At 40.9% G+C, this 16649-nt stretch overlaps 1 protein-coding gene across 6 annotated transcripts in view; it reads left to right on the top strand.

The window, feature by feature from the left end:
• Positions 1–699: 699 nt before the first annotated feature.
• RANBP9 (RAN binding protein 9) overlaps positions 700–16649 on the top strand; it is a 160199-nt gene continuing 144249 nt past the window's right edge. For 2 of the 6 annotated variants that reach the window (XM_079933673.1, XM_079933672.1), the window contains exons 1-6: positions 702–1348; positions 7178–7297; positions 10626–10729; positions 11206–11307; positions 12304–12345; positions 13192–13263. In XM_079933673.1, the coding sequence (XP_079789799.1) occupies positions 928–1348; positions 7178–7297; positions 10626–10729; positions 11206–11307; positions 12304–12345; positions 13192–13263 (861 nt within the window). In that variant the 5' untranslated portion in view covers positions 702–927. Of the gene's footprint in view, positions 1349–7177; positions 7298–10625; positions 10730–11205; positions 11308–12303; positions 12346–13191; positions 13264–16649 lie in introns of those variants that run through there. The other 4 variants (XM_079933667.1, XM_079933668.1, XM_079933669.1 and 1 more) reach the window with 4 other exon arrangements.

The following is a 16649-nucleotide window of genomic DNA, read 5'->3' as shown; positions in this document are numbered from 1 at the left end:
ATTGTACACATATGGGTGGATAAGAAAACCACTCCTAGAGGACAAGGACAATCTCATTTTTCTTTGTGTCTTCTAGGCTGGTGCCTTGTGCATTTCATTCTTTCATTCAAGAAACAGTACAGAGTTCACACAACGGACCAGTAACTGAGACAGGTGCAGTAGGCATTCAAAAAGCTCACTGAACTGAACGCCGCTAGTCTCAGATATCTTTTTATACCAGTAGGTCTCATTTAAAACTCAAGCCCCTACGTTTGAAATTCCAAGATTGAGATTTTTTAATCCTATGATACACCAATCCGGAAACAAGCTCTGAAAGTTTAGATTTAAATGTGTGGACTATATAAGCGCTGTTCCCTCGGCCCTGTTAATAATTCCTTAAAATGCACCCCAGAGATAACACGTTGGGGGACTTCGGACGGGGTAAGTCTGGAAAACCCAGGGCAGCCCAGTGGTGCACGGACTTTTCATGGGCTTCTGAATGGCGCCAGGGTAACTATGTCTTTATAAGGACATCCGTGTATGTCCTTATAAATATGCAAATCGTGGCAGCGCCGAGCTCATTCCAGTTCCGCTCTCGGTCCACACCCACCTCCTGGTCTTCCCAGTCGCCTACACCGAGCGGGCCGGGTGCTCGCTCTGGACCAGACTCGCCTCTCCCGGGGTGCCTGCTCCGCGGGATGAGCTCTGCACCGCCCCGGGCGCCCGCCGCCCAGCGCGCACTGGGAGCCCAGCCCCGCCCCCGGCGCGAGCCCGGAGCCCCGCCTAGCCGCTCAGCTCCGCCCCCGGAAAAATGCCCGGAGCCCCGCCCATCCGGCAAGAAAGCGCAGGCTCGGCGCTACCGCCCACGCTCGCTCCCGCCGTCGGTGTCTGGCTGGGGCCGCGCGTGACCGGCATGAGCGCGTTCGCGGGCCAGTGACCGCGTCAGGGATGGACTGCGGCTCCGTCACGAACGAGAGGCCGAAGCGCCGCCGGCGGCTTCTGCTCTCCCTGGTCCCCGGCCGCGGTGGAGGCCCCGGAGGCCGCGGCGTCCCCACGCGCCACCTCCTGCCCGGGCTCCTCGGCGGTGTGGGGGCGCTGCGCCCCCGCGCCCCGGCGGCCCGCGGCGGCGCGTCACGTGCCTCCCCGCTGCTCCTCCTCCTGCTGCTGCCCTCCCCGCGCCTGGCTGCTGCCTCCCCGCGCCGGCCGCTGGCGGACTGGGAGCGCTCGCGCGCCGGGCCCTCGGCTGCCCCGGCGGGGCGCGGCGGCGCGAGGAGGTGCCAGCCGGGCCTGGCCCCGGGCGTCACCTGTGCGGCGGGCGCGCTCCACCTGTGCCTCGGCCAGGTGGCCGCCCTCGCTTCCTCCAGGAGAGGTGAGGGCCGGGGCGGCGGGAGCTGGGCGGGTCAGCCGAGGTCGCCGGGCTCCTCCGGGCGTGGGGATGAAGGTCTGTCTGGTCCCGCCCTCTGGGCCACGCAAACCTGGGCTTCCTCGGGTGAAAAGACCCGAATTATTCGTAATGCGGGCACCAGGTGTCTGGCGCAAAGCGTGATGGGCTGCGGCGGGGTGGGGTGGGGGCGGTGCGTGCGGGCACAGCGCACGCGCGTTTGTAGAGCCGTTTTGTCAGGTGCACAGCGTTTGGGGGCTCGGGTGAAGGGGTGTGCAGGAAGCTGGCAAGTTGAGGCTCGAAGCTCTGGGAAGGGATTGTTTCACAATTTAATTGCAAACTCTTGTGGGTTCATTACTCTGCCTGGCACTTTTCTGGGAACTCGGAATGGTTATCAGTCAACGAACTCTTTTCCTTCTTGGCGCTTAATTGTAGCAGAGGAGATTAATATATATACATATATAATAATATCTGGTAAATGTTGTCGGAAAAAATAGAGGGGGTAAAGGTTAGGAGGTGGAGTGGGCCTTCAGTTGCTAATTTAAATGGAGTCCTCGGAATAAGTTTGCTTCATTGAGAAGTTGGCATTTCATTAAATACTTTAAGGAGGTGAGAGCAGTCACGGCCTGCATGAGATTAGACTCAGTTTACTAGATTACAAATTGCCGATTAAAAAATCATCCGGGAGAATCCTTATTAATTAGCAAACTTGGCAAAAATCTAACTTTGGATAGTCAATGCATATCCATCAGTGGCTCTCAGTAACTACGCTGATGGCTATTTAAGAAAACGTTTTTCTCAACAGACATGCTCGGTAAATGTTAGTTGCATCTAAAATTTAAGAATACCTTTGGCGGGGCTTCCCTGGTGGCGCAGTGGTTGAGAGTCTGCCTGCCGATGCGGGGGACGCGGGTTCGTGCCCCGGTCCGGGAGGATCCCACATGCCGCGGAGCGGCTGGGCCCGTGAGCCATGGCCGCTGGCCTGCGCGTCCGGAGCCTGTGCTCCGCAACGGGAGAGGCCACAGCAGTGAGAGGCCCGCGTACCGGAAAAAAAAAAATACCTTTGGCTGGGGGAGAAACTGGTTGGTAGTGCAAAGAGTGAAAGCAGCTTTATGTCCAGAGGCTGGGAAATGAGTGGTGAACTCTGTCAGTGTCCTGCAGTACCTGTGAGTCTTTATTTCTGTACTTCGCCTTTTGTTGCTCTTTTTTTGACAAACTGGTAATTTGTGATTTGGTTTCCTCTCATAATTCCATCAGCTAATGAGAATTTTGACCCTTTGTCTTCAGGCTAGTGGTCTGTTTGGTGTCCAGGGTTCTCAGTAGAGCTACTTAGACTTAAGGATGTTTATGAATAGGAAATTTGTGCTCAGTTTCCTCCCCTGTCCAGGGCTAGCTTTGGGCTCAAATAGTGTGTGTGTTTTCACATCCTTTTGATATGCTGATGGCCCCCCCAAAAGGAGAATTACATATTACACTTTAACATAGCTCTCTTTACTTATTTCCTGGTTATTAGTGGGAATTCATAGTTCTTGGGCCTCGTTTTGTTGTCACAATAAAGGAGGAAAAGTGAGTCAGAGGTGTTCCCAGTGCCAGAGTACTGCTGTGTCCCCAGGCGCTGCCCTATGATAGAGGCAGGACGGAATTCACCCTCTATCAGCCAGAGTTGAGGGCCAAGTGATGAGTGACTAGGCCCTTTCTCCTCTTTTCAGCCCACAATATATCTTTGAAATAAGCTTGCTTGCAGTTTTGTTTTAAATCACATGAATGATTATTGTTATTAGAAAAAAGGAATTTGGGACTAGAATAATCCCGTCACTTTTCACAAGCCAGTTCTAGACCCAGATGTTCTCAAGCTGTCTGACCCACGGGACAGTCCAGCACGGTTCTGAAGTGGGCAGGGTGGCTTGTAAAGAGATTATATATATACATTTATATTAATATATATGTATATATATTATACATTGCACCTGTAAGAGGTACAATCATTCATTCATTCATCTAGCTGCCATCCAGCTTGGGCTGTTCTGTGTCAGGGTCTCTTCTCATGGAGGCCCAGGGCTGGAGATAAAGGATGGAAAAAGAAGAGCCAGATTTAAGTGAGCGCACTTAACGTGAAAAGGGAAGACCATAGGTGAGGAGCAGAAGGGGGTTCATCTCAAACTCTCTTTCTAGATAGTCTCTAGATTTGGATCTTAGAATTCTTACAATTGAATTTTCTTCTAAGTTTTTTCTGGCCTGAAGTATACCAGGCCCTCTCCTAGTGACACAAAAGTAACTGGCCGCTCTGGGGGAGCTTGGACTAATATACAGACATGGGAATAAACGTAAGTGCTGTGGTAGAGCTATCTGTACCGGGCTGAGAACACAGATAAGGAAGCAATAAAGGTTGCTCCCTGACCTGGGAGGAGGGAGCAGAAAGAACCTTACAGGGTAGCATAATGCCCTGCCCGGAACATAATGAATGCTTAGCACGTTGTCACATTGGATGAGGAAGGGTAAAAAGGATGCTTAAAACTTACCAGTTGAGAAAGGGGAGCAAGCCAACCTTAAGGATGGAGTACCAAGGTCTGCACGTGCAGTAAACAGAATAGTTTAGGTGGCTAGAACAAAAGCTGAAACGATAAGTGGCTAAATTAGGACAGGCTTTGTATGCCTTGCCAAGGGCCTTACACTATAGGCTAGTGCTTCTTTGAATCTAAACACCATCCGGCCCACCTTTTTTTTTAACCATTAAACACACACATGCATACACGAGTTGTTGCATTTTATATTTTGTCAGTCTGCAAACCGTGTTTGGTACAGAGTGATTCCTGGCTCTCTGGTACTTACCTTGGTGCAGACTGTGACCACAGCCACCCCACTCCTTCCACGTTGCTAGTAATTTGGGAACCACTGCTGTCGTCTTACAGAAAAGCAGCAGGTCTGTAGGGTCCTGTCCATGTCACATTTTTTGCTTACTTGGAATTTCCTTTGAGTGTTTACGGGTTGAGAATAAGAGTTGATTAGCTGAAGTATTTTTCTGGTCATTTAGGACAGGTACTGAGAAAACCTTTGAACTTTGAGTTAGTAGATGACTATTCTGTCTTCTCCCACTCTTCTACAACACCTGGCATCATGGAAAAGTAAGAACAAGTATGAAGCAAGATTTTTATATAGCTATGTTTATTACATTTAAATGAAAGATTTTTTTATTTTATATCGTCCATCTCTCATTTTCTGTCAAAATGCCTTTTTTAGTGTGATTGTAAGGAGGTATTATGTTTAAATGTCCTTTCTTGACAAAATTACAAGTTCGCATTGCAATTGTTCTGTTTTTTTAAAGCTGTTTTTTGTGGTTTGTGGAATACAAAAGCCAGGAAACCATTACTATCTACCTCTTTCAAATGAGCACCTTGAAACAGGTTTACAAAACAGGTTGGATCTGTGGTTAAATGCACAGAAATCCATAGCAAAGGTAATATATAAATTGTTAGAACACATCTCTCCAAAGGTAGGCTTTTGCAAAGACAAGGAAAGAAAACTGCAGACCAATATCTTTATGAAAACACTAGCAAACCAAATCCAGCAATATGTAAAAAGGAGTATATACCATGACCATGTGGGATTCTGTCTCAGGAATAGCAGGTTCACTTAACATCTGAAAAATCTATTCATGTAGTACGCCACATCCACAGCATACAGGAGAGAAACTACATGATCATCACAAAAGACAAAGAATTTGACAGAATTCCATACCTCTTCGTGTTAAAGAACACTTGACAAGTTTGGAACAGAAGGGACCCGCCTCACCTTATAAAGGGCATCTGAAATACCCACAGCTACCATCATACTTAATGGTGAAAGAAGGAGTGTTTCCCTCCAAAGTCCGGAGCAAGGATGTCTGCTGTCACCATTCCGTTCAGCACTCTACTAGAAGTTCTAGCCGGGGCAGTTAGGCAAGAAAATGAAAAGGCATCCAGATTGTAAAAGAAGTAAATTATCACTGTTCACAGATGACATGACCTGGTACATAGAAAACTCTAAGGAATTCACTAAAAAAACTATTAAAGCTTATAAACAAATTTAGCAAGATTGCAGGATACAAGATCAATATACAAATTGTACAAAAACAAAAGTCAGTTGTATTTCTATGTACTAGCAACGAAAAATCTAAAAAACAATTCCCTTTACAGTAGCATCAAAAGGAATAAAATACTTAAATTTCACCCCAAAAAAGCACAAAAGTTATACTCTGAAATATATATAACATTATTAAAGAAATTAAAGACCTAAATAAATGGAGAGACATCCCAAGTTCATGGTTGGAAGAATTTAGTATTGTTAAGATGGCAGTACTCCCCCAAACTGACCTACAGATTCAACACAATCTCTATCAAAGTTTCAAGTGGCTTCTTTGCAGAAATTGATAAACTGATCCTAAAATTCACATGGAAATGCAAGGGACTCAGAATAGCCAAAACAATCTTGAAAAAGAACAAAGTTGGAGGACTCACTTCCTGATGTCAAAACTTACTACAGAGTTACAAGTAATCAAGAACATGTGGCACTGGCAGAAGGGCAGACATATAAATCAATGGCATAGAATGGAGAATCCACAGATAAATCCTCCCACTTACAGTCAGTTGATTTTTGATGAGAGTCACAAGACAATTTAAGGGAGAAAATAGTGTGGGACAACTGGACCTCCACATGCAAAAGAATGAAGTTGAACCCCCATCTCACACCATATGCAGAAATCAACTCAAAAGGATCAAAGACCTAAATGTGAGACCTAAGACTGCAAAACTCTTAGGAGAAAACAGATGTAAATCTCTGTGTGCCCAGATCAGCCAGTGGTTTCTTAGATACGACACCAAAAGCATAAGGAACAAAAGGAAAAGATAAATTGGACTTAATTAAAAAGTTTTGTGCTTCAAAAGGCACCATCAAGAAGGTAAAAGCCAACCCACAGAACGGGAATATTTGCAAATCACACATATGATAAGGAACATGTATCTAAAATGTATGAAGAATGCTCTTAATTCAGTAATAAAAAGATAACCCAAATTTTTTAAATGGGCAAAGGGTCTGAATGGATATTTCTCCAAAGAAGATATACAAATGGCCAATAAGTGCATGAAAAGATGTACGTCATTAACCATCAGGGAAATGCAAATCAAAACTACAATGAGATACCACTTTACACCCAATAGGATAATTGTAATAAAAAAGACAGATAATAACAATGTTGAGGATGGGGAGAAATTGGAACCCTCAGACAGTTAGTCCTTCAACTGATGACGAAGTAAAAAAAAATTGGCGTATCTATACAATGAAATATTATTTGGCAATAAAAGGAAATATGCCGACATACTACACTGGTGGATGAACCTTGAAAATATCACTGTATGTAAAAGAAACCAGTCACAAAATATCACAAATCCTAATGATTCTATTCAAATGAAATGTCCAGAGTAGGCAAATTCATAGAGACAGAAAATAAGTGATTGCTGGGGGGAAGTAGGAAGATGAGGGGGTGATAGCTAGAGCATAGCTAGAGGGTATAGGGTTTCTTCGGGGATGATGAAAATGTTCTGAAGTTTATTGTGGGATGGTTGCACAGCACTGTAAATATACTGAAAACAACTGGAGTATACATTTGAAATGGGTGAAGCATATGTATCTAAGTTATGTCTCAATAAAGCTGTTGTAAAAAACCAGATAGACTTCTGAGGTATGCCCTGTTTTTTCATGGTGCTGAGTTGCTTTTGTTTACCATCAAACATCCACCTGTTTACCATCCACCTGTTTTGAACTGTATTGTCCTTTCCATTCTAGAGCTTAGCGTCTGTGCTGGGAGCCTGCATCTGGAGAGCAAAAGGAGAGATTTCACCTCTTCTCGGAGTAGGAAGCTCTACTTTGACACCCATGCCTTCGTGTGTTTACTCGAAGAAAATGGTAATCCTCTCTCATTTGGTTACTCAGTGCCATAGAAAAACACTATAAATTAGGACTTCCCTTATGATCTTATCGAATTTCTTATATTTCTCTTTGACTTTTAAGTCTGTAGGTAATCTTTTGGTCAGTCTCCATTTTTTAAGTCCTTGTTTTTTGTTTAAGGACATTTTTGCTTCATCCATACAATTGAGACTTTTCTCCCACATACTCTCTTTGTCCAAGTGAAGCGTATGTTTATAATATTACTCTGGAAGTATGGTATTATAGGTGAAAAATTAGACATAAGCCAGCAAAACTCAGGAATGATTCCTGTGACAGCTGTCTAGGCACGAAAGTGATGGTTTTATTCCTGTGCATCTTGTGTGCTTTAAAATTTTTGTGAAATTGAAATGTTGCTGAGCAACAATTATTGATAATTCCAACTTGTGATTTTTTAAAAATATTCAGACTTTTCCTCTTACTGCTGTTGAGTTAACTAATGTAAAAGATTGCTGTGACATGTATGAGTTATTGAAAGTGCACTTAATATATAGGTAGCATTCTCATATTTAATCTTATCTAGACAAATACAATTTAATACACATTATAATTCTCTCTGCTCTGACACATATATTCTCAAAATCAGAATCTCAGATATCATAGCTTATGTCTGAAATAAATCTGTGTTTTGACTTTATTGTATAGTTATTCATCCTGTTGTGTGTGTTCATATCTGAAAAGCTGCCCTGTGTAGACGTGCTTTACATGCCCAGGACACTGTGTTGGGGTGGATCTTTCTGTGCTTATGTGGGACGGTTAGCAGCTCTGGATTCGAGCTCTGCCACGTTCCAGCTGCTTGGTCTCACAGTCCTTTCTGCCTTCTCAGTTCCCATTTCTCCCTTGGTAAGAATTCCAAAGAGCCCTTTGAGTGTTAAGTAATGTACTTGAATGCACTTTGGGAAAACTGTCACATGCCCTGTGATAATTTTTACAGCTTTTCTTCTCAAACTTGAAACAGTTAGCCTTTTTCACCAAGACTTCTTTCAGCTCAGAATTTAAAAAAGAAAAGTAAAAGTGAGAAGAGGGGCATCTAAAATTATCTTGTTAAGCAGAAGTCTTTCTACTTTTCTTTTTCTTTCGTTCTGTTTCTTTTTCTTTTTTCTTTTTGTTGGACCTGTGTTCTTGTATTCAAAGTAACCAACTGTAAAAAGACATCTTAGAGATAATAGGGACATCTCAACATACACTAGATGTTTGATGATATTAAAGGAACATCATTAATTTAGTTATGCGTAACTATGGCCAGGTAGCTGCAGTGGTCCCAAATCCTGTTTCCCAGTGTGAGGTGGTATTTGTTTCCCCTCCCCCCCTTTCAAAATCCATTTATTTATTTATTTTTGACAAATTAGAAATAGCAGATGTTGAGTGTTTAAAATATGATGTTTCAATATATGTACTGCCTGCTTTTCTTGATTTTCAAACCCTGGCCCATGAATATTTGCATATTTCAAGACCAGTGATGTGAAGACCCCACTGGATGTAGGGTGTGAAGGTGCTTACATGAATGATGGGTGTCTGCGATGGCTGGGTTAGGATAAGGCCAGGAAGGACCCCTCAAGGAATGCTCCATCCTTTATCCCTTTTTCTCTCCAGAGTTATGTCCCTTGATTCACAAAACTTTCTCTGTGTCTGTAATCTCACTAGCCCTGATTCTGTCCCATTCTCTCATTCCTACAAAAAATTAATTTGCATATGGCAACCCAGGAGGTTTTCAGACTTCTCCTTTTTCTTATCCTTTCTCCTCCTATAGGTGGTTCTAAATTATAAGGCTTTAAAGTTTCTTTTCTTATCAGCGTAAGTTCTCTTTGGTCTCCCTCTTTCTGTTCTTCATAATTCCCAAACCTAATTATGTTTAACTATGAACTCTTATTAATAAGTTTTAAAATTTTCAAAAGACATGTTCATTTTTAAAAAATTAGGAAGACAGAAAAGAAACAAGAAAAGCTACTCTGAATCCTAGTACCAGAGTTAAACAGTGTTCACATTTGGGTGATTTTTTTCTAGCTGTTCATGACCCACACATTGAAAATTAAAGGATTTTGAATAAAGTGAAAAGAGTAGGTCTTTGGAGGTCTTTTTGTCTCCTTAAATTTGTTGCTTTCTTTTTTTTTATTATAAAATATGCTTAATCTCATCCAAATTGAATCAGTTATAACTTTATCCAAACAAATGTGCCATGGATTAATTACAAGAATCAGTAAATTCTTCTGAAGTTCTTACAGCTGGAAGTATTTTTTTTTTTTTTTTTTGCGGTACGTGGGCCTCTCACTGCTGTGGCCTCTCCCGTGGCGGAGCACAGGCTCTGGACACACAGGCTCAGCGGCCATGGCTCACGGGCCCAGCCGCCCTGCGGCATGTGGGATCTTCCCGGACCGGGGCACGAACCCGTGTCCCCTGCATTGGCAGGCGGACTCCCAACCACTGCGCCACCAGGAAAGCCCGTAGCTGGAAGTATTTAACGGAAAGAATTGTATTCCAGGGACTTATGCATCTTAAGCATTTAAAATTAAGCATTTTAATTAGAATTTTCAATGTGAAATATGTTACTACCTAAAGTTATCAAAAACAGTAGCACTGCTGAGTTGAGTCTTTAGGTAATTCAGTTCAGCAGCATTTATTGAGTATAAAAGAATATATTTTTTCCAGTTTGAGCCCCCCCCACTCGTGATTGAGGAAAATTATGGAAGAAAAATATAAGAGCCAATTTTGTCTTTTAACATTAAGTAAATTAACAGCTGAATTATTATTTATATAGCCACTGATTTGACTGATTTGTGCTGGAAATAAAATAAGCTTTCTCTACTTAAGTAAATTATTTTTTACTAACATATACATTTTGAAATTAAGGAAGTCACATCCATTGTAGAAAATTTAGACAACACAATTACCTAGAATCTTTGTTAAATTACAGAAGAAATAAATTGTATCTATAGTTTTGAGTCTTGCATCTTTTCACTTGACCTTGCACTGCAGGCATCCCCTGTGTCATTATGCATTCTCTTTTTGAAAACCTGGTTTTTGATGGCTAGGAGGGACATCAGAGCTCAGTCATCCCAGCCCCTCATTTTACACGAGGAAACACTCCGATGTGTCCTACTTGTTCCAAGTGACAGACACATCACAGCCTGTGGCTAGACTCTACCCTCCTGCTACACTAGGCTTTCCACCTGCTTCTGAATTCAGACATCCACTTGCATGTGTCAGTTTGCATTCTCCCCCTTTCTATGAAGGATTTTTTTATTCTGGCAACTAGAGTCTCCTGAGTGACTGTCTTTGTGTGTTTGCCTAGGGTTTACTACTCAACAAGCAGAAATCATTGTCTCTGCCTTAGTCAAGATCATGGAGGCCAACATGGATATCGTCTACAAAGATATGGTCACCAAGATGCAGCAGGTAGCTTTGCTGAGGCACTTGAGCAAATTTGATATCTAATGAGTGTTATTTGTAATATATGTTTTGGGATAATATTCTGTTGAAAAGCATATAGTAATTTTAACATAAACGAGAGACAGATGGTTACAGTGGCATAAAAAATATTTATTCAAAGCTATTTAGTCAGCTGTTACAGAATCACTTAGGTTTGAAAACTGACTATTCTAGTCAACCGTGCTTTAATAAATGGAGATGTGGCTAGAATTACAGCAGCTGGTCCTCTGACTGCCACCCTTTTAACTGTGACTCACTTGATGCCGACACTGGAAATGAGTTCTTATTCTTTTCTCATTTTCAGACAGAGGAGGACCTTGCTGAACCTCTTTCTTTGTTCCCATGTCCTTCTAGTTTCTCAATAAGATGATACTGGGTAGAGACAGTAGGAGGTAGAGTTCCTAGGCCAGACTAGGTTATATGTTTTGTTTTTCTTTTCCCAGGAGATCACTCTTCAGGAAATAATGTCTCAGATTGCCAATGTGAAAAAAGATATGATTATTTTGGAGAAGAGTGAATTTTCAGCCCTCAGATCAGAAAATGAGGTAAAACTAAAGAACCACTCATATTTACCAAATGCTTTATATTAAGACATTGAGATATGATATACACACACAGAAGTGTACAAACAAGTGTACGTCTCGATGAATTTTCAGTATAGACTATCAGTCAAATCAAGAAATAAAAAAATATATATATTAAAAAAAAAAAATAGCCGGTGACCAGTGCCCCAGAAGTGCTGTGGACGCCCCCTTCTGGTCACACCTCTCACAGCGGAAACCACTATCCTGGCTAACATGGCTATTGAGTGGTTTGGCTGTTCCAGAACTTTATCGGATGGAATCACAGCGTGTCTTGCAGTGATAGGTCATTCTTTTGCATTGTTCATAGTATTATAGGAATATGCCGCGTTATTCTACTGCGACGTATATTAGAGTTGTTTCCAGTTTGAGGTTATTATGAATAAGTGCTGCTGTAAAATATCACTTCGTTTCTTCAAGTGTGGTGTTTGGGATCAGCGTTTAAACAAGTGCTATCTTCGTGTCTTCCTTTATTTTCAGCCCTATTTAAAGTCCCATGAAGGAAGTTCATTTATTATCTGTTGGTCTTAATCTTATAAGAAACTGCCTAGCAAAAGATCCTTCTTTTGCTAGGAAAAGGTAAACTGTGAAACTGTCAAAGTTGTCTGGAAGTCAGTTATTTGAGGGCAGAATTAGTTCAAAGAAAAATTGAAGGAGGAATTAAAGCAGGGGCTCTGAAGGGAGATGAATATATTGAAAACCGTTGTGTGACTAATTTTATGTGGCCTTCAAGATGGATTAAGACATATCTCAAGACACACCATGATTGTAGTACCATCCTGGCACGACAGTCATTTCTGCCACTGAGACTATTCAGTTATGCTTGTATTCTGAACGTGGCCGAATTTGTGTTGAATGAGGAAAGAACTTGTTCACAAATACATGTTCTAATAGTTGTTTATTATGTTTTTCATAATCTTCTAAATATATCCTTGACATTTCTTGTTAATGTGTTTTTAGAAAATAAAACTTGAACTACATCAGTTAAAACAACAAGTAATGGTAAGATCTTCATTCCTGTTTGCTTGCTTGTTTATAATTACATAAGCTTAGTAATAAATATAATGTCCGAAATACTTATATGTTCTTAAAAACTTAATTCTGTGTTAAATATTTGTGTGATGTGTCTCGAAAGTACACATTGGAAGATTTAACCAAGAACATGGCCAATGAATAAGTTACTGATGTCTGTAACCAAATTCATTAAGAAAATTGCGATCTAGAAGGAATGAAGTCATTTTTAAATAAAAAATTTTCTAAAATAGCCACCTGGAACCCTTAGATTATCTTAGGAGAGACTGCCTTTAGAGAACTACACGTGATTTTAAACTGCTGACTGTGCGAGCTGTTTGATTTTTTTTTTAAGTCGAAAGGACATTGATGTTAAAGAAGAAAAGGTTTTGATGAGTGTCAGTAGGAAGACTTTCCTTAAACCTGAATTTAATATTTTACTTTTTTGAGTCCATCTCTGCTTTCCAAAGTTGTCCAAGGAACAGCTTGATTCATAAATTTCACAAGGTGATTGCACTGGGAATCTTGAGGTTAAAAGCAACAATAACCCACTCTAGACTGACTTAAACATCAAAGGGGGATTATTTGTATATATAATTGGGAAGTCCCAGCCGGGCTGACTGCAGACGTCGCTTAGCCAGTCTCCTGACCCCGCTAGTCTCCAGCTCTGTTCCTGTGCGCGCCCCTGGCCCGGCCCTTTCCCCCGTCCCCCCTTCCCCCCTTCCCCTTAGCCCCTTTGGGTGGAGCAGTGGAAGCAGCAGGGAAGGCGCACATCCTCAGAGTTTGGATCTCTTACTTTGGATTTCTTTCTTTCTTTGTTGTTTGCCCTCCCACTAGGATGAAGTGATCAAAGTCCGAACAGATACCAAATTAGATTTCAGTCTAGAAAAGAGCAGAGTAAAAGAATTGGTATGTTTCTTTACTAAAACTATAGTATGAATTAATTTCTTTGCAGGATGGAACATTTGGTCAAGTCTGTTTACATACCATTCAGAAGTATTGTTAAATATTTACCTGTATATCATTGTTAGACACAGTTTTTTCTTTATTTTGACTATATTTTGAATTAAGGCTTAAATTTGATGCTTTCAAAAGTAACACTAAAATTAAAATCTTGGTCAAAGCAAGTTTGAATCTTGTATGTTTCAGAGATACTAAATTATGTGCCACTTAGGCATGAATAAAGAAATTGAATTCAATCTTGATCTATTTGATATTGACTTAAACCTCTTCTGGTCCCGATTTTTCAAAAGTTAAGTTGATTATCTGATTTGAATAATATTAAATTATTAATATTAAATAACATTAAATTCTATGTTAAAAATTCAAGATTTAAAAAATATTTCTATGTAGTTTTTTTTTAATAGAGAAATCTTAATGACTTTACTGCATTGTTTTAAAGTGCAAATTCTAAATGATTCTTGAAGTTATATCAAATTGAAATTTTCTATTAGGGAAAGTAGTGCTATATATTTGTTACCAAAAAGATATCACAAAATGTGGGTTGTAAATAAGTGGAAGGGATAGATATATATATATATAGTCAGTACAACAACTTGTGGGATCCATGCCCAAGACCTAAGAAAACTGTGGGAATATTGCTCCGCTTCCCTTTGAAATGCCTGTTTATGTGCATTTCAAAGGTAATACATATAAATACAATGTTTTTCCCTGGGGGCTTTCACAGTAACTTCTTGTAAATTTTTAAATTTTAATGAGATATAATTGACATACAACATTACATTTCAGGTGTACAGTGTAATGATTCAATATTTTTATATATCGTGAAATGATCACCACAGTAAGTCTGGTTAACGTCCATCACCCACATAGTTAACAAAACTTTTTTTCTTATAATGAGAATTTTTAAGATCCCCTCTCTTAGAAACTTTCAGCGGTACAGTACAGTATTATTAACTCTAGGCACCATGCTGTGCATTACATCCCCAGAACGCAGTTATTCTGTAACTGGACGTTTGTACTCTTTGACCCCCCCTTCTCCCATTTCACCCCCTCCCCGCCCACCTCTGGCAGCCACCAATCTGTTCTCTGTATCTGTGAGTTCGGTTTTTTTGGGTTCTTTTAGATTCCAAATATAAGTGAGATCATATGGCGTATGTCTTTCCCTGTCTGACTTAGTTCACTGAGTGTAACACCCTCCAGGTCCATCCGTGTTCTTGCAAATGGCAAGATTTTTTTTAATTTTATAACTGAGTAATACTCCATTGCATATATATATACGCACTGCGTTTTCTTTATTCATTCATCCATCGATGGATACTTAGGTTCCTCCCACGTTTTCGCTATTGTAAGTAATGCTGCAGTGAACATGGGGTACGATAAGTTGGATGTTTTATATGTGTTGGGTTGCCTCTAGTGACTTTTAACCCGTCTGTCTTCTTGTTCAGGCTGTATTTGCATTTCTTTATTTATTAGTTAGATACCTTTTTTATTCTCAGCATAAAAAGAAATGGGGCATATACAGCATTTCGTACTAACAAAGAACTGGATGCACATGCAGAAACTGAGTATTCACAGTTTTTCATTGTCTCCTCATTTTTCACAAGTTACTTTTAACCAAACTGTGCTACAATGATAAATGAAGCTAATATTGAAATTCAAACAAGTACTTAAGTGTATTTTGAAACTGCCTCTGGATTTCAAGAGTTAAGTTGAGCTTTGTTATACAGAATAATTATTATGTCCGTGTTACCTGTCTTTCTAGTCTTGAAACACTTTTAACCTTGAAGATTAAATCACTTAGTATTACTAAAATATGTGATGATCACTAGCATATGACTAGTATCTAGAAGAGGAAGAACTCTTTTGGTTACCTTTGTCCTCAGGGTTGTAGACTTAGCAGGAATTCCTTATTCACTTGATTTAGGAAGATTCCTGTAGCTAACCGAGCCAGAAAGAACTTCATTAGGAGATTGGGAGATAGGGGATGTGAACATGGATTAAAGCCAGTGAATTTATGTGACTTACTAACCTAGCTGAGAAGTCGTTCTTGGTAATCCCAAATTCAGATTACTCTGAAGTGCAGGACAGTAGCATATTAGTATGTAGCTAGCATGAATTTAACTGCACTGAGGAAGATAAGCTATTCAAACCTCTCATTCTCTTGTTTAATAAAGTTATAATACTGTTTCAACAAACTTAACTGTGGTGATATTTACAGCCAGTTTCAAAAGCAATGTAGCCCGTAAACTGCTTTGGGGTGCAGGGAGATGGAGCTATATAGATGTTATTTTAAAAATCATGGCAGTCTGTCCTACAGAGTGAAGTAAGTCAGAAAGAGAAAAACAAATACCATATGCTAACACATATATATATGGAATCTAAAGGGAAAAAAATGGTTCTGAAGAACCTAGGGGCAAGACAGGAATAAAGACACAGACGTAGAGAGTGGACTTGAGGACACGGGGAGGGGGAAGGGTAAGCTGGGACGAAGTGAGAGAGTGGCATGGACATATATACACTACCAAACATAAAATGGATAGCTAGTGGGAAGCAGCCACAGGGAGATCAGCTCTCTGCTTTGTGACCACCTAGAGGGGTGGGATAGGGAGGGTGGGAGGGAGACGCAAGAGGGAGGGGATATGGAGATGTATGTATATGTATAGCTGATTCACTTTGTTATACAGCAGGAACTAACACAACATTGTAAAGCAATTATACTCCAATTAAGATGTTTAAAAAAATCATGGCAATATCAAGACTTAGGTTTTTCCTTTCTCTTGTGGTTGAGTCAATATTGACTTAGTGAAAACTGGAGTTTTAAGAGGTGCAGAAAATCCCATTCCACCCTGCCCTCTGGTGGTGATCTGGCGCATAGCGCGCTCTCTCGCGCTCTCTCTCTCTCTCTCTCTCTCTCTCTCTCTCTCTCTCTCTCTCTCTCTCTCTCTCTCTCTCTCTCTCTCTCTCTTTCTCTCTCTCTCTCTCTCTCTCTCTCTCTCCCCCATCCCTCCCTCCCTCTCTCCCTCCCTCCCTCCCCCCCTCCCTCCCTGGAGTTGAGCATTCTTTGGTCCTGCAGCTGGTTCTTGGTTTGGGGTTTTGGGTTTTTTTCTTTTTTTTTTTTTTGCTCCTAAGCAATGCTGTTTCTATACTTTATCCCCCTAGTAGTCACAGGGAAACACTGTATAGCTAGAAAGTTTCTAGATACTTCAAAACCATTAATTTTTTCCCCTATAACAACGTTAATTTATTGAAGTCTTTTAATTCTTCACTTAAATTATAGATTTTCATTTGCTCAGTTAAATCCTAACGCCCACCACTAAGGAGATGTGTCTGAT

The sequence above is a fragment of the Stenella coeruleoalba genome (genome assembly GCF_951394435.1).
Source record: "Stenella coeruleoalba genome assembly, chromosome: 10".
In the NCBI taxonomy this organism is placed as follows: domain Eukaryota; kingdom Metazoa; phylum Chordata; class Mammalia; order Artiodactyla; family Delphinidae; genus Stenella; species Stenella coeruleoalba.
Note: the sequence above shows the minus strand (reverse complement) of the source record. Positions and strands in the feature narration are given on the sequence as shown.